We start from the raw sequence: 24,551 nt of genomic DNA, 5'->3' as shown, positions 1-24,551 counted from the left end.
CGACTCCGTCTTTCCCTTGGACCCTTCAGCTGCGAAGAGAGGAGGGGGTCTGCTGCATGGGCAACAGCAGACCCTCCATATCACCCTGCCCAGGCTCTGTAGCTTCAGCTCCACTGGAGAGGACACTCCAGCGTCATCACAAGATGTCGATTCAACACGGGAGGAGACAGAAACCGTGTTACTCCCGAGTTGGACTGCACAGCCATTCTCGGCGGTGCAGATAGACTCTTAAGAAGCTACACCATCGTCTCTCGAGACGGACGGCTGCCGCCGCCGATTTATACAAACGCACAGAACGCCTTCCTGAGAAAAAGGAGGTCGTTGTTTGTTTAGGGCTGTCATGTGTCCAGGTCTATTTTCTGAGCACCTATTACATACTGGCCCGGGTTGGGTTTCAGGGTCTCTGGGCTCCTAAATCTCTCAGTCCAGCAGATGCCAATGAAGAAGTTGCTAGTAAGTGACTCTGATGTCCCCTGGGATTTTCTCTATGGAACAAAAGCAGCGTGGGGTTGGGAGGGATAAGCTTGGATAGGGATTAGGAGGGCTTCTCTGAGGACGGCATGTCTGAGGGCTGGTGTTATGGGTTCTGCCATAAAAGGTAAGTCCTAAACCCAAGAATCTCAGAATGTGACCTTATTTAGAAACAAAGTCTTTACAGAGGTAATCTAGGTAAAATAAAGCCATTAAGAAGGACCCCAATCCAATATGACTGGTATTCTTACAGGAAGGCACGTGTGGACAGACAGGCACACAGGGAGAAGGCCATGTGAAGACGAAGGCAGAGATTGGGGTGAAGTGTTTATAAGCCAAGAAATCCCAGATTGCCAGCAAAATCAGCAGAAGCTGGAGAGAGGTGCGCAACAGATTCTCCTTCATGGCTCAGAAGAAAACCAATCCTGCAGACACCTTGGTCTTGGACTTCTAACCTCCATAACTATGAGATAATAAATTTCTGTTGCTGAGCCACTCAGTCTGTGGTCCTTTGTCTTGGCAGCCCTAGCACACCAATTCAGTAGGGCTGGGGGGCACGGGGCAGAGGAAACAACACACAGGGGAAGGGCAGCCATAGCAGCTGCCCTTGTGGGGAAGGAAAATGGGGAGGGCAGGGCCCGGCCCTTTGGCCATCCTGAAAAGCGGGAGTCTTGCAGGTCTTATGGGGCTGAGGTGAGGATGAGATGTGTGGCCCCTGCATTCACTGATGGAGAACCAGAGTCCTAGGCGGCTACAAGTGACCAAGACAGAAAGAGGCAGTGGGACAGAGAGAAGTGACAGAATGATGGCAGGGGCTGTGGCTGGGAAGGCCCTTAATCTAAGGAGGTGGCGTTAGACGGAGCCCCTCTGGAGCCAGCCAGAAGATCTGGGGAAGTCCAGGCATTGGTGAGCCTCTGCAGAGGCCCTGAGGTTTGCCTGTATTTGGCACGTTGGAGGAGTGGCAAGAGGCCAGTGTGGCTGGAGGGGAGTGAGCAAGGGGAAGAGTGGGAGGACATGAGGGCAGGGGGATGGGGGTCTGATGGCACAGGCTCTGGGAGTTTGGGCAAAACACATGGTACACTGGTGCTTGGAACAAAGTACGTGCTCAGTAAATATGAGGCTATCATTAATCCTGGGAGCAGGGAGCTGATGGAGGGTTTAATCAGGGGAGCGGAGGATGAGAACCTAGTTTTCAGGATGCCCTAGCTGTCGTCAGGTGGGTGAACTGGATTCTCAGTGTGAGTGCAGCAGGGACCACCTTCAGGGACCTGGCTTCTGTCTCCTGACACTTCTGTGCTCACAAGCTCTGTGTCATCCACACATTTGAATGGCTCCATCCAGGTCACAAAGGATGTTAGAAATAGGATGGAGGAGGACAGATCTGCTCCCACCCAACAGAAGAGGAGCCTTGGACCAGGGTTCCCAGGGTTCCCAGGGTCTGATCCAAGTTCCATCTCTTACCAGTGCATGAGTCTGGGACTCAGCTGCCTCATCTATAAAATGGGATAAATAATAGGTCCACCTCATGGAGCTCTTATGAGGATTCAGTGAATTCATTGACATACAGAAGCTTAGAACCAAGACTGGCATACAGTGAATACTTCATAAATGTTAGATACCATATTCATCTACCTTAAAAAAAACAAAAACCCTTTCTTAATTGTATACTCTTCTCCTTTGCTTTACAAAAACAAACAAACAAAAAAAACACACACAAAAACCCCCCCCACCCTCAAATGAGCTTCGCACACAGCTGCCTCCGATTCTGCTCCATCCTTTCCTGCATCTCCATGAGGCATATTTTGACACTATTGGGCTCTGGGGACCCCACACTAGCCTGGGCTCCCCCTCATATTCTCTGAACCTGGTGAGGCCTCAAGCCCCCTTTTACAACTCCACTCTTCTCTACCCACATTCTGGTCTTCGGTGAGCTTCTCCATCCAGCCTCATGCCTTGATGCTGCCAACACCCACACTTCTCTCTCTCCAGCCTGACCTCTCCCCTGAGCGCTATACTCCTTACCTGACTGCCTCCTGGATATCTTCTGCACATCACAAACATAGCCATCCAGGACTGAGCTCTGGACCTCCACCCAAGCCTCCTTCTTGCTCAGTCCCATCTGAGTTCAAGGCAAATGTACGCTTCAGGCCACAAGACCTGCTATCATCTTCTACCTCGCCTGCTTTCACACTATAGCCAATCTGCCAGCAACGCTTTCAGCTCCCACTGCAGAGAATCTGCCCAGAAGCAATCCTTCTTCTCCTCAGCCTCCACCCTTTCCAGCCCCCTTGTCTCTTGCCTGGGCTGTCACAGTAGCTCCTCATAGGCCCTGCCCCACGTGCGGCCACAGGGATCCTGTGAACACCCAATTTAGATCATGCTGCTCCTCTGCTCTACACCCTTCTATGGCGCCACCTCACTTAGAGCAGATGCCAAGGCCATTAGAGGTGGCCCACAAGACCTCCATGATCTGTCCCACTGCCTCTCTGACCTCATGTGCTTACACTGTTCTAGCCACACTGGCCTTCCTCCCACTGACCAAGCATGCGCCTGCCTCAGATCTTTGCAGTTCCTATTCCCTCTGCCCGGAATATTCTTCATCTAGATACCATACAGTGCTAGCCATTGTCTGAGCTACTGTAAGCTTTTCTCTTTGTTGCCTGTCTCCCTAACCAAAATATCAGTTCCCTGAGGGTGGGGACCTCTGTTCACAGCTGTATTCTCAGTGTACAGATTGGTAAGTGTCCTGATGATGGGTGACTGAGATGTCACCCTCTTTGCTGCCTCAAGACACCCAGATTTGGCTCCTGCAGCACCTTATTGGGTCTGAGCGCCCAGACACTTACTTCTTTGGGTCAGTGAAAGGGAGTGGCCGTGGTGGGGGCTCATCCGTTCTCTTCCACCCCGTTGGGTTTTTATTGCGCACGGGCTGCTTGGAGAAGAAGGACTTGGGGACAGAGGTGGAGAGCTGGAAGGGGCTGGACTGGGCCAGCTGTGAAGGCCGAGGAGTCTCTGCACTGGTAGTTTTGTAAACCTGAGCAGGGTAGCCAGCCCTCGGGTTCATGTCACTGAAAAGAAAAAACAAAAGAATTAAGTAATCACATTCATCCCGCATCGCAAAACCTATCTGTTTAAATTTACTCTTGGGAAATAAAAAAAATATTCATTCACACGAGAGACAAAAATGCATTACTGCTACAGAAAATTCTAAAGGTACAGCTATCTGCACAGCACTCAGTCGCACCCCAGGAATACCCTTCTAGCGCATCTGACATCTCAGTGGGAATCTAAAAACACCACCCACTGTGGGTGGAGGACCTCTTGTGAGATTCCCTGTCTCCTGAGCACAATCTGCACATCTGACGCTAGGGGTCCTGCCTACCTGTCTATAAGCAACCATGGTTTACAGTTTGTTCTATGGCTTTAAACTTTTCTTATATAAGTATTACAAATATAAAAAATCAGAGAAATAGGAACCTTTTTTGAGGCGGGGGTGGATGGGTGGAAGAATTGTTTTTATATAACTGGGATCATGTTAGTGTATTGTTTTGTAACTTGTGGGTTTTCTTAAAACTTAAAATATATCTTGTGATGTAGCTCTTCATTCAAAAAAATTTAGAAGCACCTACTACACATCAGACCGGCTTATCTCATCTGAAACCATAGCTCAATATCCCAAATACTGAATTCCTATGGAATTAATGCTATAACGAACCTCATGCTATTGACTAGGACCCAACTCTTGGGGACCGAACTGCTTACACTACTGAGGCAATCAACTTTTAAAACTTTTAAATAAAATTTCAATTCAAGTAAGAGGTATTTAATGAGAAAATTAATGCCTTTGGAGTGTAAGTCAGTACACCCTTTTTGAAGGTTAATTTGGCACTATTAAGGGGTGGGACTTTTGACTATGGCCAAATGAGGAGATGGCAAATCCTCTCCCTCAAAAGCATAAATTTGACAAAAACAACTATTTCAGCACTCTGTAAATTGACCAAGGGCATATAACAACCCAAGAATCATTTGTACTTGAAAAACCGCTGAACTACAGGTAAGAACAGAGACATCTAAGGGCTTTTGGACTGGGGCTCCTCCCAACCCCCTGCCCAGGTCAATGAACAAGGAAGTTCGGCCACAGCAGAATCTCTGGGACAGCATCAAGCCTATCAACATATGTACATCAAGAATTTCAGGAGAAGAGAGAAAGCAGCAGAAGAAAGATATGAAGAAATAACAGCTGAAAACTCTCCAAAGCTGATGAAAAACATTCACCTACATATCTAAGAAACTCAACAAACCCCAAGCAGGATAAATACAAAGACATTCACACTCAGAAAAACAGTTGAAATTCAAACACTAAGATAAGAATTCTGAAAGCATTAATAGAAGAAGGCTTCATCACACACAGAGAAGTAGTGATACTGGCTTTTCATTAGAAACAATGGAATGAAATGACATTTTCAAAGGGCTAAAAGAAAAACTGTCAACCAAGAATTCTATACCCAGAAAAACTATCTTACACAAATGAAAGCAAAATAAAGATTTTTCTCAGACAGAAAATGACTTAGAAAATGCACTGCTAGTACATCTGCCTAAAAAATAATACAAGAAACCCTCAGGCTGAAAGAAAATAACTGCAGGTGGTGACCTGAGTCTACATGGAGAAATGAAGGGTCCAAGGTGGTAAACTTGTGAGTTAGAATAAAAGACTATATACACTTATGTTCTCTTATTTCTTCTCCAACTTCCTTAAAAAGTTACATAAGGTAATAATAATATTAATATATAGGGTTTGTAATATATATGACAAAACAGCACAAAGGCAGGGAAGAGAATGGGGCTATATTGGAGAAAAGTTTCTATGTTTTATTGGAATTAAGTTAGTATTAATCCTAATTACCCTGATAAGATGCACATTTTAACAACTAAAAAAATAGCCAAAAAGGCTATATAGCCAAGAGGAATCCAAACAGTACACTAAAATACATTAATTTAATACAAAAAAGGCAGTAAAGAAAGAGCAAGACAGACATATAGAAAACCAGGAACAAAACGGCAAATGTGAATCCATTCATTATCAATTATTTCATTTAACATAAATGTTTCTTTTTAAAAGATTTCAATTATTTATTTTTAGAGAGAGGGAAATGGAGGAAGAAAGAGAGGAAGAGAAATATCAGTGTGTGAGAGAAACATCGATCAGTTGCCTCTCTCACATCCTCACCTAGGGACCTGACCCACAACCCAGGCATGTGCCCTAACCAGGAATCAAACTGGCAAACTTTTGTTTTGTGGGATAAGGCCCAATCTGCTGAGCCATACCAGTCAAGGCTTAACGTAAATGCTTAAACACCCCAATTAAAAGGAAGGAATTACCAGACTGGATTTAAAAAAAAAAGCAAGCACCAACTATGTGTTTTCTACAATTTAGTAACATCTATCAATGGAGCCTAGGTTGTGCATTTGTGGGGGACTGTCCAGGGAGCCATGGAGTATATAACACTGGGAGTGGACTTGTCTAGTGTGGTCAGGAGGGGCTCTCCGAAGGAGGCAATGGCACCTGATCTGAGAAATGAAGAATGAGTAGCATCAATCTAACACATGATCTCCCAGAAATCCATGCCACAGAAAAGCCTGCACAAGTACATGTAGGGACATGTACTTGGATGGTCACTAAAGAGCCGTGTGTAATCAAGAAAAATTGGACATGGTCTGAATATCTTTTTACAGAGGATTAAAGAGATCATTGTAAGCATATTCATGTGATCTAAAACTGTAGCCAGCACGAAGAATGAGACAGATTTCTGTTTAGGGATGAGGACAGATGTCTGAGCTACAGTAAGTGGAAACAAGGAACGGTGCAAAGCATGACTCTGCTTTTTCTTTTCTAAAAGTACATATATTGTATAATTATTGGACATTTTTTGTTTTGTCTTTTTTACAAAAAGAAATGTATTTCTTCCCAACTGTGCGTAATAAAATCAATTTAGTGGATCTAGACCATTATAAAGGGTAAAGAAAAGAAATATAATAGTATAAAAACTGCCAGTACACATCATGTGAGCTAAAGGTAAGTGGTTTTGTGGAACTTCATGAGGGATGTCCATGCTGGATTGTAATGTAAAATGCCTTTCCTGTTCCAGGGAATGGTAAAAGATGTTTCAAAGAACTGGGCTAATACAAGTTTGGAGAAAAATCTCTGGGGGAGCATACACTAACTGACTATCACTAGATGCAGTAATGATGGGGAACATGTACAGAGTAACAGTCAAGTGAAACTATATAAATGGCACAGGGCAAAAGGAGTGCCAGCTGATACCTCAGTCTCCCTCCTTGAGGCAACCTTGGTCCACACTTTCTTCTTCTTCAACAGAGCACCTTTGCATACTCAGGCACATGTATGTGAGAAGGAGTATGTATCCTCCCAACCTTTCTTTGTAAAATAAATGGCAACGTATTGTAAGCTTGCTCTGCACCTGGTTTTTACCTTAACAATATGTTAAGAACAATATGTTCTGGAGATCTCGCCATGTCAGTCCATACAAGGCCCTCTCTCTTCAATGGCTGCAAAGTGTCCATTCTACGACTATATCATAAATGACTGATTTTACCTTCACTTTTACTTTCTACAGCACATAGTCTCTACCTTGTCATCAGGCATGTTCAACTTCTGAGAGCTAAAAAACAAGATGATTAAAGAAGAAAGGCAAAAGGGTGGATGCTCCTTGTCTTTGTGTCTGCCAGCCAGCTTCATCCATTGCCTCTTTTGAGATGGGTTTGCCCCTTCTTGAGGCCCTGTGGCAGACACTGAGGGTGTCATCCTGATCCTGCCTTATCCTATAAATGAAGGCTGATTTTATTCAACCTTTACTTGAGGAAGGTGGCCTAACACCCAGCCCTGGGAGGAAATCCTGATTGGTTGATGCCATTTGTCTGGGATGCGTGTGGGGTGGGCCTGTGAGATGCTGGGGGTGGTGGTGGTGGTGGTGGTGGTGTGTGTGTGTCTACTAAAAAACACTTGCAGAAAACAACACTTCCTCTCCCACTGGACACTGTGACTATCTGGTGGAACGAGAGACACTTTGAGAATGTAAGGGGAGCTAGCCTGTAGGCTGATAAAGGCAGAACAAAAGGGAACAAACCTGGTTCCCTGAGTCAAGAAATTACCCAATCCTGGGAGCCTCCCTAGTCTGGGACTCTGTGTTCTATGAGTTAAGAGCCTTCCTCTAATTGAGCTGGGAATTTCTGTTACTTGTAGCAAAAGAGCGACCACACATTACTTCTGAAGCAGCTGTGAGGACAGGTGTCCTCCCAGGGCCTCAGCTTTGACCTGAAAACTGAGCCAGCACCAGGTGCTAGATGAGAACACAGTCTGAGCCACTCACCTGATCCAGGTTCCAGTCCCAGTTCCAACAGACACTGCAGCCTTTGCCTGAGTCCCTTCCCTTAGTGAGCCTCAGTCTCCTCCGCTGAGAAATGAGGCAACGACAGCACCTGCCTCACGTGCTCATGTGCAGAGTGCTTGCGCACTCTGGACACCATGAGTGGGCTCCCTGAGCTGCAGCTATCATACAAGGATGTGGTATGTCCAGGGGTGAAAAGCACATGTTCCGGACTCAGCCAGGACTGGGTGGAGAGGCAGACTGCTCAGCATGCTCACCCACCTCCACCCAGAGAGTCTAAGTTATAGCTTAGGGGAGTATTAAAGATTTTGTTGGCGTAAAAGGTTTTGTAGCTTACAAAAAAAGCTGAAAAACCATAGGCTGGTTGGAGAAATTACACAGCTGTATGGACATGTGCCATGCTCTGGTCTGGATGGGTGGCCTAGGGTGGGTGATACAGGCACAAAGGGTGTTGTACCCCTGTCTTCAGGAGGAAGAGCAGAGGTGGAGCACGTGACAGTGAGAGTGCTGATCATGCCAAGCCTGTCAGCACATCTTACCGATGTCACTTCATTTAGTTGCCTGAGCAATCCCATGAGGCAGGAACTACCACCAACTTCATGTTTCAAGTGGGGAAACTGAGGCTCAGATTAAATAACTTGCCCCAAATGACGTAGCTGGGGTGGGGGGGATAGAGCCAGGATGCAAACCCAGGCAGTCTGGCTCAAGAGACCCCGATTTTAACCATCAACCTATACTCTCGATGTCAACAGTAGTCATGATCGACACATGGTGAGTGAGTATAAAACCCAGCAGCAGCAGATGCTTTCGGACCCACCTATGTCTCAGGCCCTGTGCTAGATACTTCAATGCATGATGTTGGTTCATCCACACAGCCTTAGACCACAGAGTCTATCATTACCCCCATTTCACAGATGAGGAAATGGAGCCTCAGAGAAACTGATGGAGATCACACAGTCTGTTAGTGATAGAGCTGTGATCTGTACACAGCCAGATCCTGGGAAATAACATTGTTCACCCAGATACCTTCAGATGGGCCCCTTGAGGTCCCTGTCACTTGGGCTTAGCTATAGAACCAATCTCCCTAGTGTGTGACATGGTTTGAGAGTCAGTCTTTGCAGGGGGTGGGAATAATGTTCTAGTGTAGGAGCCGTGAGTGGCCATACTCCACCCTGTGGCCTGGGAGTATAAGCGGCAGGTCTTCAGAGAGTGGAAACAGAGAGGCTATGGGGTCCAAATCCATGTGCATCCAACCACTGCTCACCACCTCCACCAACCACTGCCCATCCACCATCATAGCAGCCTCCTCCTGCCCACCCCCAAACACAGCCACAGGAGCCTGGCCGTAGCTGAGTGAGATTACAGCCCTCTTCTGCTCAGGACTCTATGGCTCCACCTCACTCAAGGTAAGTCAGAGTCCTTCCCACGCACCCTAGGCCCCGCACCATCTGGTGTGTCCCCTCTGCCCTCAAGCTCCGCCAACCTTCCCTCCTCCTCTCTCTGCTACAGCTGGATGGAATCTGTTCCCAAACATGCCAGAAACATTTTTGCCTCAGGGTCTTTGAATTGCTCCCTTCCCTAAGATCTCCTCATGGTTCCCACCTTCCCTTGAGTTGGCCTGGGTTCCTCTTCCCAAGCTGACTGTGACTCTCAAAGCAGGTCTGTCATGTGTGACCCTAGTCTCTTTGCTAACATAGGCAGGGTGAGCCCCAGTGGATCCCAAGGCCCTCACATTACCTTTTGGGGCTGTGTTCCCAGAAGGGTATTCTGGTGATTCCTGCAGCACTGCCCAGAAATGCAAGGCCATGTGCTTCCTGCCCGTCTGGGAACACCGGGCTGTGTCAGCTCCACGTGGACCCAGAGCCTCTGATTGCCCCTAAACAGCTCTGACAAATTGCTCTGGAAACCCAAGAAGGTTTGGAGTGTGTGCTGCCTCAGGAGCGGGCAAGGGGCCAGGTGGCTGCCCTCCTGGGATCACACAGCCCACTGTGGTGCCCACAGTAGGCTCTGGCGCCTGGCAGTGTGCCCCAAAGCCAGGTTCCCATGACGAATGTCTGGGGGGAGGGTCTGTGAAGTCACTGAAGTCATCAGTGGGCACAAGCTGCTACAGGCTGCAGTGTGTGGGTGGGTGGGGTTCCTTGTTTGGGCATGACAAGGCCCATCCCTTTCCCGGCAGCCCTCAAATTTTGCCAGCAAACTCATTCCTTCTACCCCTGAAATAATCTTTCCCCCAGAGTAGCCCAGAGTGTTTTTCTCCCCAGATCTTATTGCCACCAGGCATATTAATATTCCATGGTTGCTCAGCTGCCTGCCTGCCTGCCTCTCTCCAGAATGTCAGCTCCACAGGGGAGGTGACTTTGTTCCCTGCTGGATCGCCATGTTGGGAATAGTGCCTGGCACACAGTGGGCACTTTAATGGTCAGGCTTGCCCTGTCCTGCTCACCTCTTCTCCCAAGAATCTCAATGTGCTTGGTCTGCAGCAGCCTTCTGACAGCAGTTGGCCCCAAATCTTACATAGCTTGCAGGCACTGCCTGGGACCTGCCTCCCTCCCTCACATCCTGGAAGTGCCACCTGCTGAGGCATCCACAATCGCTCTGGCTGCAGGTCCAGGCCCCCTTCCTTCTCACTCACATTCAGCCTCAGCCCGAGTCTAGCACCATCTTTCAAAACATATATCTATCTGCACTACCGTTTCCACTGAAAACTTTCCTTGCTGCCAGCAGCTCTTAGGCTCAAATCCAAACTCCCTAATGTGGCTGACAAGGCCTTGAGTGGTCTGCCCCTTGCTGACGCCCTCAAATTCAGCTGCACCCTCACTTTCTACACTTGAGCCACAGGGTCTGTGTTCAGTGACTTGATGGCACCCACCCTAACCCTCAGGACCTTTGCATATGTGACTTGCAGGGGATGCTCTTTCCACACACCATTTTTCCTTTCTCTCTTAAAAAAAAAAAAAAAAAAAAAAGCCCTGGCTGGTGTGGCTCAGTGGATTGAGCACTGGCTTGAGAACCAAAATGTCACCAGTCAGATTTCCAGTCAGGGCTCTGCCTGGGTTAGGGGCCAGGTCCCTAGTTGGGGGCGTGCGAGAGGCAACTGATCAGTTTCTCTCCCATTCTTTCTCCCTCCCTTCCCCTCTCTATAAATAAATAAAATCTTTAAAATTGTCCACATATAGAAAAGTGTACAAAACACAGATGTACAATTCAATAAACAGTTATAAAGCAAACACCCATACAATTGCATTGCAGGTCAAGAATATATATTAGCACCCTCTTCCCTGCCCACCACTTCACCTGCTCTCTCCTCCTTATTCCTCTCCTCTTTGTCAGACAGGGCTCCTCTTCAGGGAAACTGCCCCCGAGGCTACATTAGACACTGCCCTCCAGCCCTGCACCATATTCCCGCTCAGATCCCAGTTATTCGTTACTCTTTTTAAGCATCTGATTGTTGGCTTCTATGGTGCACTGTCAGTGGCAGGACAGCCTGGGCCCTGTCTGCTTGCAGTGCTCGGCAGAGGGCCAGGAACACAATAGGTGCTCACTATGCGAATAAACACAAGGTGCTCCCTGATCAAGTGCTGTGGAAGTAGAGACAAAGGTGGATACTGAGCACTGGTGCCTGCCCTCACAGCCAAAACGTGGCAGCAGGCTGTCACTCCAGCTTGGCCCAAGAGAATGGGCTGATGACAGATGGAGAAGGCAGTGTGGGTGCAGCAGGCAGAGGCACGTGTGGGAGCCCTGAGCACAGGGACCAGAAACACTCAGATGCACCCAGACCTGGGATCGAACCTGCAGCCTAGGTACGTGCCCAGACTGGGAATCAAACCCGTAACCTTTTTTGGTTACCAAATGATAGTCCAACCAACTGTCTCACCGGCCAGGGTCCCATTGGGCTTTGAGTCCTGAGAGGGCATGCCCAAGGCTGTCTCAGTCACCACAGTGTTCCCTCATTGTCTGTAACAGGATTGGCCCAGGAAAGACATTCTGATTTAGTTAGTTGAGGTGGACCTCATCTTTTCATAACATCCCTGTGATTCCAACAACAGCCAGACTTGATTTGAGTTCCATTGCCAGATACTGTTCTATGGGCTCTAGCTCATTTAATCCTCACCACATCCTTATGAGGTAGTTATGTGATTCATCCTCCATTTCACAGATGAGGAAACTGAGGCCCAGAGAAATTCAGTTATTTGCCCAAGGCCACACAGCTAAGACAAGACAAAGGGCCTGAGTGCCAGTGGGCTGATTCTGGAGTCCACACTCTCATCTACCGTGGTGGTGTTTCTTTAAATCAACTCATTCAATTTTCCTGAACTTGTCCAAGGCAATATCTGTAAAATCAGGGGATGAGTGGTAACACTTTCCTTAATACCCATTAAAGCAAACATACATCTATTTAAAATACAACATTTTCCTCCCAGACTACCCAAATCACCTTGAGCACCCCATTTTGGGAAATGCTGTTCCACACTACAGCCCAGTTGCCTAGGAGAAAACTTTGGAAAGCAGCTTTACTGAGTAGATAAGAATGATTTGCAATTAGCATCAATTGTCTGTATGCAAATTAAAGCTCCCAATCTCGCAGGGCCCTTTTCTGTAGTGGCTCCTCTCCCATTTTATTGTCTTCATTTCTGGGTTCAGCAAATCCTTCTCTCAGACACAGGGTACTTTTATACCCACCTCCTGCCTCAGTCACACTTTACTCCCCAGTGCTGCTACCCTCATGCCACAGATTTCACAACAATACAGTTACTCAGGTCACTAATGCAGGCCTGTGCCCAGCAGAAACCTGGGATCCCATGACAGCGAGTCCCTACCAAGGGGGTACTTTGACCATTTGTCTCATCGACGACCTGATTCTATCTGATTGGCTGGGGTAAGGGCTGGGGGCCTTGTCCATATTTGCTTATTATTTCTCTTCAGCAACCAGCACAGTGTCTGGGACATAACACATCCCTAAGAAATATTTGTGAGTGAAATGAATGGATAAATAAATGCATGAAGGCACTGCCTAGAGTCAGTTCCAATGGTTAAGAACTGTCTGTCTAGGAAGGCGGGCTGAGATGGAGACCGGGCGCACTGGCACACTCTCTCTTCCCATCTTCACCCTTCTCCTGGGTCCTCACTCAGGGTCCACGCACCAGGGGAGGAAAGCACTGCCACATGGGCACCCTGAAATCCGAATCTACCGTAGAACCGCCACTAAGTCATGATGTCATTTCAGGAAGGAGGGGGCAGCATGGCAAGATTTTAAACAGACGAGACCAGACCCAAGTGCTCCGTGCACAGCCAGGCTGAGGAACGTTTGGGAAGTTCCTGCTTCACCTTTTTGTAAACAGAGACATAGACATAAACCCACCGAGGGCTGTGTTAAGGAGGCCTCTGCCGGGTGTGTGTGTCCTGTGTGAAGTGAGGCTGCAGGTCTGAGGACTGGCAAAGGCACCAGAAAGCCAACGGAGGCCAGGATCCCAGATGGGACCCAAGCTGACCCTTCTCAGGGGCGGTCAGGGGCGGGAGGCTGTGGCCTTACGGATCCGCCCTGGGGACAGCAGCTCAGTGAGCCTCGCCTGAGGCCACAGACTTCTGAAGGGGCCCATGGACCAGGCTGAGCCCTGTGACTGCAGAAGGAATCCCCTACCTCTGTGCATTTTTTAGAGGGAAGTTCATGGCTTTCATCAGATTCTCACAGTGTGTGGCTCAGACTCCAGGCTGCTGGGTTGCCGGTGCCTGTTCTCCCTCACTCCCCGGCCTGCCTCTCTACCCGTGGTTCTCCAAGTGTGGTCCCAGGACCTGCAGCATCAGTATCTACTGGGAACTTTTAAAAAACGCATCTTCTTAGGCCCCACTCTGACTACTGAATCAGAAACTCTTCGTGGGACCCAGCATCCATGCTGAATGCCCCAGGGGACTGTCTGGGGAGCGCTGCCCTTTACTGTGTCGGCTGGAAGGCTGCACTGTGATCTCCCAGACTTCCCAGTAGCTGGGATGGTCATGTGATACTGCTTGCTGAAGGGGACTCTGGGAAAGCTTTTGCTTTCTCCACACAAATGGAGCTATACAGATGCTGCAGTCCTTCCTCTGCTCTCTGCCCCCACGTTCCCCAAGGGCACCACTGCCACTGGAAAACCAGGAAGTCGCAGTCTGTATAAGGACTGGGAGCAGGAAGACACAGGGTGCCAGGCCTGGAGGCCCTCCCTGAGCTGCTGCACCAGCCTGGCTCTGTCGTCTCTGGACTTGGTCTGACTGTTAAACCTGTCTGCTTAAGCCACTGTAGATCAGGTTTCCCATTACCTCCAGCCAAACACACTCCTAACAGATCTAGTCTGTGACCCCAGAAAGCATAAAAACCAAGGGTCTCAGCAGAAGAAGCAAAGAGAGACAGAGGACATTAGAGACAGACGAAGACAGGTAGCCAGGGCTTTCTCTCCCTCTACTGGGTCACTGAAGGCTGATGGATGGGCAGCAAGGGGTGCTCCATGAGTCTCCAAACTTTGTAAGTGAACTCTCATCTAAGTTCACACATCTGTGAGCATGTTTCTGGGGAGGGGGCCCTGCCATCAAGACTGTGAGGGAGATGGAAAGGGGTCAGGACCCCTTGAAGGGCTCAGGTCACTAGCATGCCTTACCTGGTCTGCCTCGGTGGGTCGTGACTGCCCCCAGCCAGGCCTGTGGGGGTGCTGGGGCCCATGTTGTACAGCTTCGGTCGGTAGCCCTTGCTCTGGCCAGCAACTGCAGGGGCGGGCGAGACCTCCCGCCGCCTGTCCGCACGGTGCGGCCGCCTGGTGACCTCACGCCCACCCCCACAAAGGCCAATACTTGCTGGGGGCTTGTGTGGCTTGGCTGGCCGAGGCACCTTGGCCAGTGACATGCAGCTGGGGCTGGAGGTGCAGAGGGTGGTGTCAATGCCACTGTCGCTGGAGCCGCCCTTGGACAGGGGGTCTTGCTCTGGCTCCAGAGTGTCCAGGGGGTCAAACCAGCGATCGTCGCTGTGGCCGCTGGACGCGTTGCTGGACAGGGTATTGCTGCTGGAGTGGCTGGAGTACTGAGGCTCTCCCTGCAAGGCAAGAGAAGTGTGTCATCCCTGAACTCCAGGGTGGGGACAGACATTTCATTCGTGGGTCCTTACTGAGTGTGACCCCTGGTGCCAGACAGCTTTCAGCTCTGGTTCCCTCACTTACTGGCAATGTGGCCTTGGGCAAGTGAGTCAGTTTCCATATCTGTAAAATAGGGTTGATAATAACCACCTCATGGGGTTGCTCAGAGGAAGAACATTATGTATGCAGTATGAGCTCACAGTAGAAGCTCAACACATCTAAAACTTAGCTCCTGGCCTTCCCTCCCAAATCTGCCTCTTTCTGTCTCAATAATAGCACCTCCATCCTTTCAGGTGCCCCACCCAAGAGCCCTGGAGTCACCCTGGACCCTGCTTTTGCTCTCTTTGAAACAGATCAGACCTCACCACTTCTCCTGTGGCTCCATCCACTGCCTCCACCTGGACCGTGGCAGCAGCCTCCTCCCCGGTTTCCCTGTTCCTGTTCCCATCTCCCCTGCACCCCTGCCTGAGGGAGGCTGTGAACACCTGTGAGTGCAGGTCCCTTTCTTGTATAGAACCCTCCTGTGGCTCCACCTCACTCAGGGGGAAAGCAAGAGTCCTCACCAAGGCCCCTGAGCAATCTGGACCCATGTTCTGGTCTCTTAACTTCATCTCTCCCTCCCCCCTGCTCACTCTGATCCATCCACACATGTGCCCCCTTGCTGCTCTTTGAGCATGCCCGGCACACTCCCACTTCAGGGCCTTGGCACTTGCTGTTCCCTCTGCCTGCAACGCTCTTCCTCCAGATGTTTTCATGGATCACTCCTGTGAGAAACACTCACAATAAAACACCAGGACAGGACTTTAGCAGTAACCGAGGCAGTTGTTTATTCACAGATCTGCAGCTCTGGGCGCAGCTGAAAGCCAATTCAAAGGTGCGCGCCGCCAGAATTGAGCTGGCCGTTTCTATCCTAATGCGAGTAAAAGCCCCCCTTTCCCCCCTCTCCCCTTCCCCTCCGTTCTTCCCTACTGGGTACTCCGGAGTTACAATTTAACGCGATTGACTAAATCAACTAAGGGTAGTAATTAACTCATGAATAAGTTTCCTTAACTTTCTGACCATGCATAATTCCCAGGTGACAAATATTCTGTGATGGGTGCCCCTCACATTCTGTTAACTCTGTTTATGTCTCTAGTCTCATGTCTTCAGCCCCACATTTCCCAGGTGACAAATTACATTTCTTTTTTGCTGCTAATTATTTCTTACCGGTTTGAGCGTCACTTTTATCTGTCCCTTACACTCCTTACTTCATTCAGGGTTTGGGCTTAAAGGTCACCTCCTCAATGGCCTTTTCTAATCACTTCATCCTAAAGTACCAGTGGCTGACACTCTGTTCTTCCTTAACTGTGCTTTGTTTTCCTTTCCCAGCAAGGATCAGCTCTTGGTGTTACATGCTGTATTGATTCATCTGCTTAGTACTTGTTGCCCCACTGGCATGTCAGCTCTGTGAGCACAGGGCTCGTCTGTTTTCTTCATCACTGTGGCCCCGATGCCTGGCACGTGGTAAGTGCTCCTCAAACACTCACTGAATGAATGAACACACACAGACTGCCAAGTGCTCACCAAAACTATCTCCTTCTCCGGGGCACACAGGACTATATTCTCCAGCTTCCCTTGCAGTGAGGCATGGATATGGATGAAGTGCTGGTGAATGCAGCGTAAGTGAAAGTGATTTATGCTATTTCCAGGCCTGGGCTACAAAAACTTCCCACAGGAACCTCTCTCCCTTCCACCCTCATCTGTTGGAAAGAGGCGGGGACCCAGCAGAGGGCTCCAAGGCCAAATGACAGTGGAACCACAAGAGGGAGTCTGGGTGTTTGAATCACCACATGGAGAGCTGCTCACTGAATACCTGGACTGAACTGTTATATGAGAGGAAAATAAACTCCTATTGTATGAGGTCACTAAGATTTGAGGACTGCCTATTACAGCTGTTAACCTAGAGCCACAGACTGAATGTCTGTGTTCCCAAATTCCTATGTTGAATCCTAATCCCCAGTGTGATGGCATCAGGAGGCAGGGCCTTTGGGAGGTGATTAGGTCATAAGGGTGTAGCCTTAATAAATGGGATTTTTACTTTCTTATATATATTTACCTGTTTACTCCTGTATGTATATTTATATATTCCTCATGAACGGGATTATAAAATCTACAGGTACGTTCACGCCTGTATAAAAGGAACCCAGGGAGCAATCCCCGTCCACCTTTCCACCACACGAGGTGAGAAGGCTGTCTATGAACCAGGAAATGGGCCCTCACCAGACACTGAATCTTTAACTTCCCAGCCTCCAGAACTATAAGAAATAAATTTCTGTTTATATAAGCTAACCCAGTATATGGTATTTTTGTTACAAAGCCTGAGCTGGTGCAGATACCTACCATGACTGATGTAATAATGAGGAAAGCGTGGCTCGAGGACAGGAAGTGATCTGCTCTAGGTGACATGGCTGGTGAGGGCTGGAGCCAGGATGTGAACCTGGCTGGCGCTAACTCCAGCGTTTAGCCAGAGTGGAAGGTGGCAAAACCAGAAAATGTGCTCATGTGCAGAGTTCAGAGGCCCAGGTCCATGCCCACCAGGCAGGTGAAGCTGCCCGGCCCATAGCAGTCACAGCAAACCAAACAGCTAATTCCTACAGCCCCAACTCCCTGGGGTGGGGAAGGTGGGGCCCAGACTCACTTTGGAATGTCTGTTGGGGGAATCTTTGCCTGCTCCATCCTGCCTGGAGGTGTGTTTGCTCCCACTGCTTCCAGCCAGGGTTGAGAGCCGGGCCTGGGCAGGCACATGCCACAAAGGCTCTGCAGGAAGACAGGAGACATATCAGTGGTTAGAGGTGACTCAGGTCCTGGCCTGAGTCCACCCAAAGAATCTGGCTCTAAATACAGTTTGTGATGAAGCCACCACCCCTCTGCCAGCTTGTCTGGTCAGCTCACAAATGGCCATGACCCCATCAACTTATATCTTGGGGGTATAACGATGCTTAGTAATCTGAGCACTTAGGCTGTGCCAGGCCCCATTCTAGTGTTTTGCATGAGTAAACTCATTGAAGCCTTACTACAATCCTCCATCTTTATCTACAAAGGAGGCTGAGCACATTTTCTTCCTTACTGACCATTTGTATTTATTTTGTAAATTACTTGCTCCTATCCTCTACCCAGTTTTCCGTGGGACTGACTATCTTTTATTTTATTGGTGTATAGGGTTCTTTATATATGCAAGATAGCAATCCTTTGTTGGTTAAATGAGTATTTTCTTTTTTTGTTAAATGAAAATGGGATAATAAACATTGTCCTAGAAGTTTTCACTTTACAATATACTTAAACTTGCTTTTGCTTTATGTCTTCATGATACACCTTCTCACATAACTGAACAGGAAGCTATCGTATTTTTAATATCTGCCCAATACTCCACCATGTGAATGGACATCAATTATTGAACCCATTTCCTACAGATGGACATTTCGGTTATTTTCAATTTTTCTTTATAGTAATGTTTAGGTGGCCTTCCCTCTACACACAACTTGGAGTAAGTGTAGGATTGTATTTGAGACAGAATTCCGCACGTGGAATTACTGGTTCAAATGTGAGACAGGTTTAAAATCGTGATGGCTGGTGTGGGTATAAATTAGTCTAAACTCGCAAAGCCGATTAGCCTGAACTGAGCTTCTGACTTCAAACAAACACACAAAACAAAAAAACATAAAAAAGTCCAGCAGAGGAGTAGTTAATATCTGCCAATCTTATGAATCCTCTGAGGAAGGCGGGCCTGCTGGGCCAGGGAGGGCCCTGGGAGCGCTGCAGAGCAGCCGGCGTGGCTTTCACTCAGGAACCGTGGAGCAGGAGAGCAGGGAGGCTGCCCGCCCGCTCTGCCTCTGGAAATGATTTTTCTTCCTGGCGCATCCCACACTCCCAGGAGGTGTTGGTCTCCTGGGAGGTGGCCAGTCCATGCCAGGAAACCACATTTCTACAGACAGCCAAGACCATGGCTGTCATATCCGGCCTTCACGACCACTGACAACACACACGTTTCTGTCTCTGGCCGGGGCTTCTCCCCTGACTTCAGGCTTGTATACACGGCTGCCTCTGCTGGGCGCTTACCACTGAACATGGCCAAAGCCAACTCATCTGCCCCCAAACCTGCATCTCTCAGTCTTTCCTACTCAGTCAATGGCTGCTCCATCCTTTCAGCTCCTCAGGCCAAAAACCTGGTATTACCTCTTCTCTCTCTCACCCACATCAAGGCATTAGGAAATTCTGCCAACTCTACCTTCAAATGACCATACCCTGAACCCACCCACCTTTCCTTCTCCAATGTCCTGACCTGGCAAGAATCTGTAGCGAGAGAGAATCTGATCACCTAAGTCAGGTCCCATCCCACCTCTTCACCACATGTGTATCCCTGTTACCTCCCAACAGTTCTCTAGCCACATGGGCCTTCGACTGCTCCTCCAATACCAGCCTCACTGCCAGCGCAGGGTTGCTGACTAACTGTTATCTCCTCTGGAACATTCTCCCGGCTGGCTCCTTTGTCCTCATTCAGCCTCACCTGAAATGTGATTTGCTCAGAGTCTCCCAAATGCCATCAATCTGTCTCTCAGCACTGTGTTAGTTCCCACATGACAATCACTGTCATGGGTAAGTACACTGTGTGCCCTGTCCATGGTCTGTCTTTTCCACCAGACTGTTAGCTCCAAGTAGGCAGGTGATGCAAATGTTCGGTTCACACCGTATCCCTTAGTGAATGGCCAGGTTCCTTTCCCTCCCCAGCTGTCCCAGTGTCCCTGGTTCTACCCTTGGCTGGCCCTGATCCTGGGTCCTTCAATGGACTTCTGAACTGGCCTCCAGGGACCTTCTGACTCTCCTGCTTCACCCTTCACAAGCTGAAATCATGACGAAGCATGGACTGGGGGCAGCTGGTGATCCTGGAGATACCTTCCCAGCCTAGGTGCTCTGAGGCTTGAGAAATGACCATACTCTGTGGGTGAGGAATGGTGCATGGTATCTGGACAGTGGGGTTAAGGAGGGGCTCTAGACCCCAACAGGCCTTGGTTCAAATCTCAATGATGGTACTTATCAGCAGGAACCTTGGCCAAGTGATGATCTTGCTGTGTGTCATCTTCCTCATTTTTAGTGGGGCATAAACAGTGCCCATTCTGTTGTGTTCCTGAGATGACCAAATAGGACATGTGGAGCACCAGTACAGTGCTGGGAGTACAACAAACACACAAAACCGTGTTGCTGTTGCTATGGTCATCATTATCTGATCAGGGCTGGGCAAATCCCAATGTCTGGAATGTGCTGAGTCCCCCCAGCCTGAACTACCTTTTTTCTGGATCTTGAATACATTCTAGACTTTATGATTTGCGTGGGGGCTGAGGAAGGGGGAGGAGGTATCAGTCAATTTATAACAAGGTCCCAAGGGTGAGAGGGGAACCAAACTCTAGGAGACAGAAGAGAGAAGATAGATGGTTAAGGACAATGGTGAGTTTCTGTGACATCTTATTTGGGGCCCACAGTGAATGCTAAAAAAATTTCCTCCTCATTTTACGCTTTAGTGTAATGAAATCACCAAGCAATGTTTTTTTTCTTTTTCTGAACTGGACATGAGTGAAAAAAAAAATGAAAATCTGTCTTGAAGCAAAAATCACAGACTTGCAGGCAGGGACAGGCAGGCCAGCATGTCTGCAGGCCCTGGAGGGCAACCTGCTTCCCTGAAGTCCATCCGTTTCCCCTGGTTTAAGGGAACCGTGGGGCAAGGTCTAGGGGCCCAGGACTTCTCTAGGCCGCTAATCCTGGGCTGTGCAACATCTTCACCACCCTACAGTGCCTGGGGGAGCTACTGATGTGCCAACATGGTTGTCCCAAGCTGCCTAGGAATTCTGGAACATCTGCTAGGCAGACATCTCCACCTCTTCCCCATCCAATGCCTGACAACTTCACTAGCTTTCTTTATAGAATCCACCGGCTCATCTGATCGTTCTCCGACTTCAAAGGGGCTAGTTTGTTACACAAAATTATGTTTAAAACATTCATCTAAGTGTATGCACCCATGATAATCATTATATATAGGAGAATAAACAGGTGAGAACACAGTCTCATTGGGCAAATGCAAGTTAAAACCACAAAGTGCTACCAGTACATGGCTGAAATGAAAAGGTTGGGGAGTCCCTAAAAGGGTTGCTAAGGCCAGAGTGTTGTCCCAATACATCAAGGTTGCAGGTTTGATCCTTGGTCAGGGCACATATAAGAATCAACCAACAAATTAATAAGTGTAACAATAAACTGGGGTTTCGTTCTCCTTTCCTCTCTGAAAATAAAAAAACAAAAACAAAAAAGAACACTGAAAAAACAGTCTACTTTTAAAAAAAGAAGAAAAGGTTGGTGAGGACATGAGCAGATACAACTCTAAGATGTCACTGGTGGGTGTGTGAAATGGTTTCTCACTCAGGGAAAGGTTTGGCAGTCTCTTATAAAGTTAAACATATGACCCAGCAATTCCACTAAGTATGTACCCTACAAATATGTGAGCCTGTGCTCATCAAAAGACACATACAGTGCTCATCCTTGCAGCACTATTCTAAGCACCCCCAAACTGGAAACCACCCAAATGTCCATCAACATCAGAATGGAGTAATCAGTTCTGGGTCATTCAGACAATGGAATAAATACTACTCAGAAACTGTGTTGCTACATATAATCACATGGCCACTGCTCACCAACATAATATTGAGTAACAGAAGCCAGACACACAAACAAAGTATACCCAGTGTGAGTTTATATTCTATGTACATGAACTTCAAAATCAGGCAAGATGAAGTCTGGCTGTGAGATGCAGGACAGGGTGGCCTGTGGGGCGCTGACTTGGTGGGAAACAGGGCCTTTCGGAGGCTGGCATGTCCTTGTCACAGGTGTGGAACACGGCATGTTCACTCTGTGATATGTCATCACATTGGACATTCATAATTCGGGCTCTTTTCTTGGTATGTGCTGTACCGGAGTAACAGCTGAAACTGTAATGCAGGAGGGCATGTGCAATGAAAAGCCTCGGGACCCAGTGGGCTCTGCTCCGTGAGAGCACCACTTTCCATCCTTTTCAACTCCTTCCTCTGGTGGTTGCCACCTTCATGTCACACATCTGTACCCTGAATCTTGACTGACAGTGGTGGCAGGCACCGTCTGCTGACGCCCTGTGTGGGTGGAGAAGGAGCGCTCCCTGGTCCCGCTGCTCTCCTGGGTGACACATCTAATCTTATGTGTGGCCCTTATAGCTTTCCTGTGTGTTTTATCCACCTGCCAGAAGGAGAAGTGTCACCTGTCAAACTCTAAGTAGAGGTCCTGCAAGGCGACGTACGTGGGCACAGCTGGCTTGGGGAAATCCTACCTGGCTTCTGGCGTTCCATCGTGCTCTCCTGGCTGGTCAGGCCACCTGAGGAGGAGTCGCCACTGGATGTCCCATCATGACCAAAGTGGGGATCAAAAGACAGCAGTGGGTGTGGGGCGGCCACATACCTGCAGGGGAGTAAGGGGAACAAGCTCAGGGTCAGGGGCTGGTGTGTCAAAACCACCTGAGCCTGACACTTGCTCTCCAGTGGGTTTTAAATACAGGAGAGGCTCTGAGTAGAGAGGAGGCTAGATGAATAAGTTTAGAAATGTGCTATAACCTGAGGGTCATAAATGAGTCTCACCTGGGAAGTAGGCCAAGGAGTGGCAGGGAGCCCAGGGCGAGGACGCATCCTCAAAGGAGGAGGGCCAGAAGCCACTTAGGTTGAGGCCCTACCCACAGGCTCCTCAGGTGTCCTGTTTCTTGGCTGTAAAATGGGGTGAGCTGTTGTCAGCAGCTCCCCATCCCAGGCCTGTCTTGGGCTCCCTTTCTCTCTGGTGAAGAGCAGGATAAGACAGTATGTATACGTACAAGAGGCTTGGATCCGGGTAGGTTGTGATTTAAATTTCACTACTCCCTCTTGCCCAACCAAGCAGTCACTTTTTAGCCTGGAGCCTCAGTTTCCTTAGTTGTCAAGAGGCGGTAACAGCAGGACCTTCCTTGTAGGACTAAATGACATCCTGTGTGCTCGCATTTAGCCTGTGGCTAACCCATGACACAGGGTGAGCTGAAACAACTGGATTTCAGAACTCTGTGTAGTCTGTTGGAAAAAGGCGCGAAAGCAAGAAGCTGTGGGCTCAGGCTTCACAACGAGATCTGGGCTCAAACCCCAGTTCCATCGCTTACTAGCAGCATGACCTTGGTTGGTTAAGTGCTCATCAGTTTGAGTTTTCCCACTTGGAAAAAGGCATAATGACATTTTCAACCTCACAAGGTTGTGAAGCGGATGAAATAGTTATGTCCTAGACAGAGATTCTCCTGGAGGCTGGCTCTGCATACCTACAGACAGGGACTGCTACTTAAGAGAAGTGGCAGAAGGTTCTTCCTGAGGCAGCCGCATTCTTGATGCCCTGGAGTGAGTCCTGTGAGCGACTCCCAATGTCCACTCCAGCTCAGATCAGAGCCAGTCATGGCAGGAACCCTGCTCCTTGACTGGGATTGGTTCAGGAACAGGCATGTGACACAATTTTTGCCATCGAGTTGTGAGAGGGTATGAGTTATTAAGACTCCCACAAAATATTGGGTTGGCCAAAAAATTTGTTTTTTTCCCCATAAGATGGCTCTAGTAGCACTAAATTGTCTAACTTCATTTGAAACAATTCTGTTAGACTGTATTGTGACAACTGTCATATCAGTGTGCATTAAAAAAAAATCAAAACTGGTAAATTTTTGGTGTAGCCATTTTAATATTGAACATGGAAGAAAATAAGTGAATAAATAAATATTTTCGGCATATTATACTTTATTATTTCAAGAAAGGTAAAACGCAATTGAAACACAAAAAATATTTGTGCAGTGTATGGAGAAGGTGCTATGACTGATCGAACATGCCAAAAGTGGTTTGCAAAGTTTTGTGCTGGAGATTTCTCCTGGGGTGATGTGATACAGTTGGGTAGACCAGTTGAAGTTAATAGAGATCAAATCGAGACATTAATTGAGAATGATCAACATTATACCACGTGGAAGACAGCCAACATACTCAAAATATCCAAATCAACACTTATTGGTGAAAATGAAAACTGTCTTTTATCAGAACAAGCCACATGAACTTTTTGGCTAACCCAATACTTCTGGCTCTCCACTGCACAAGCACATGGCAGGACTGTACTTCCTGGTCCCTTGATATTGGCTGGGTGGGGCTGTGTGACTAGTTCTCGTCAGTGAATTGTCTGGGGAGTGACTTGGATGTGGTGTGCTGAGAAGTCTCTTGCCAACTGACAGTGGAGTTGCAGTGTGGGTGCAAAATAAACCTTTATTGATATAAGTCACTGAGATTTTCAAATGTTTGTTACCCAGAATAACCTGACTGAAATGGGGAAAGCCTGCTAGGGGATTTCTGGGAAGTCTCTTGCTTTTTAGAGAGATGATGAGGAAAGATGGCCTCTCTTTATCCAGGCGCTGCTGAGTCCAGATACAACACAACCAGTCTCTTACCCACTTGCTACAGCTGAGGACAGATGAGGGATAGTGCTGAGGGTGGAA

The 24,551-nt window shown here is 48.3% G+C and overlaps 2 protein-coding genes across 8 annotated transcripts in view; one reads left to right on the top strand and one right to left on the bottom strand.

Moving 5' to 3' along the window:
• The window catches only part of DPF1 (double PHD fingers 1), a 38,036-nt gene extending 37,080 nt beyond the window's left edge, over window positions 1-956 (top strand). For 3 of the 4 annotated variants that reach the window (XM_090259359.1, XM_090259354.1, XM_090259370.1), the window contains one exon: window positions 725-956. In XM_090259359.1, the coding sequence (XP_090115485.1) occupies window positions 725-945 (221 nt within the window). In that variant the 3' untranslated portion in view covers window positions 946-956. The remainder of the gene's footprint in view (window positions 1-724) is intronic. The other variant, XM_090259361.1, reaches the window with a different exon arrangement.
• Window positions 1-24,551, bottom strand: part of SIPA1L3 (signal induced proliferation associated 1 like 3) — a 251,283-nt gene that overhangs the window by 20,363 nt on the left and 206,369 nt on the right. For all 4 annotated transcript variants that reach the window (XM_090259351.1, XM_090259350.1, XM_090259352.1 and 1 more), the window contains 4 exons: window positions 22,350-22,477; window positions 17,649-17,767; window positions 14,504-14,931; window positions 3,318-3,539 (listed from right to left, as the gene is read on the bottom strand). In XM_090259351.1, coding sequence (XP_090115477.1) covers window positions 3,318-3,539; window positions 14,504-14,931; window positions 17,649-17,767; window positions 22,350-22,477 — 897 coding nt within the window. The remainder of the gene's footprint in view (window positions 1-3,317; window positions 3,540-14,503; window positions 14,932-17,648; window positions 17,768-22,349; window positions 22,478-24,551) is intronic.

Source organism: Furipterus horrens, unplaced genomic scaffold, assembly GCF_987537825.1.
Source record: "Furipterus horrens unplaced genomic scaffold, mFurHor1.1.pri manual_scaffold_13, whole genome shotgun sequence".
Classification (NCBI taxonomy): Eukaryota; Metazoa; Chordata; class Mammalia; order Chiroptera; family Furipteridae; genus Furipterus; species Furipterus horrens.
Note: the sequence above shows the minus strand (reverse complement) of the source record. Positions and strands in the feature narration are given on the sequence as shown.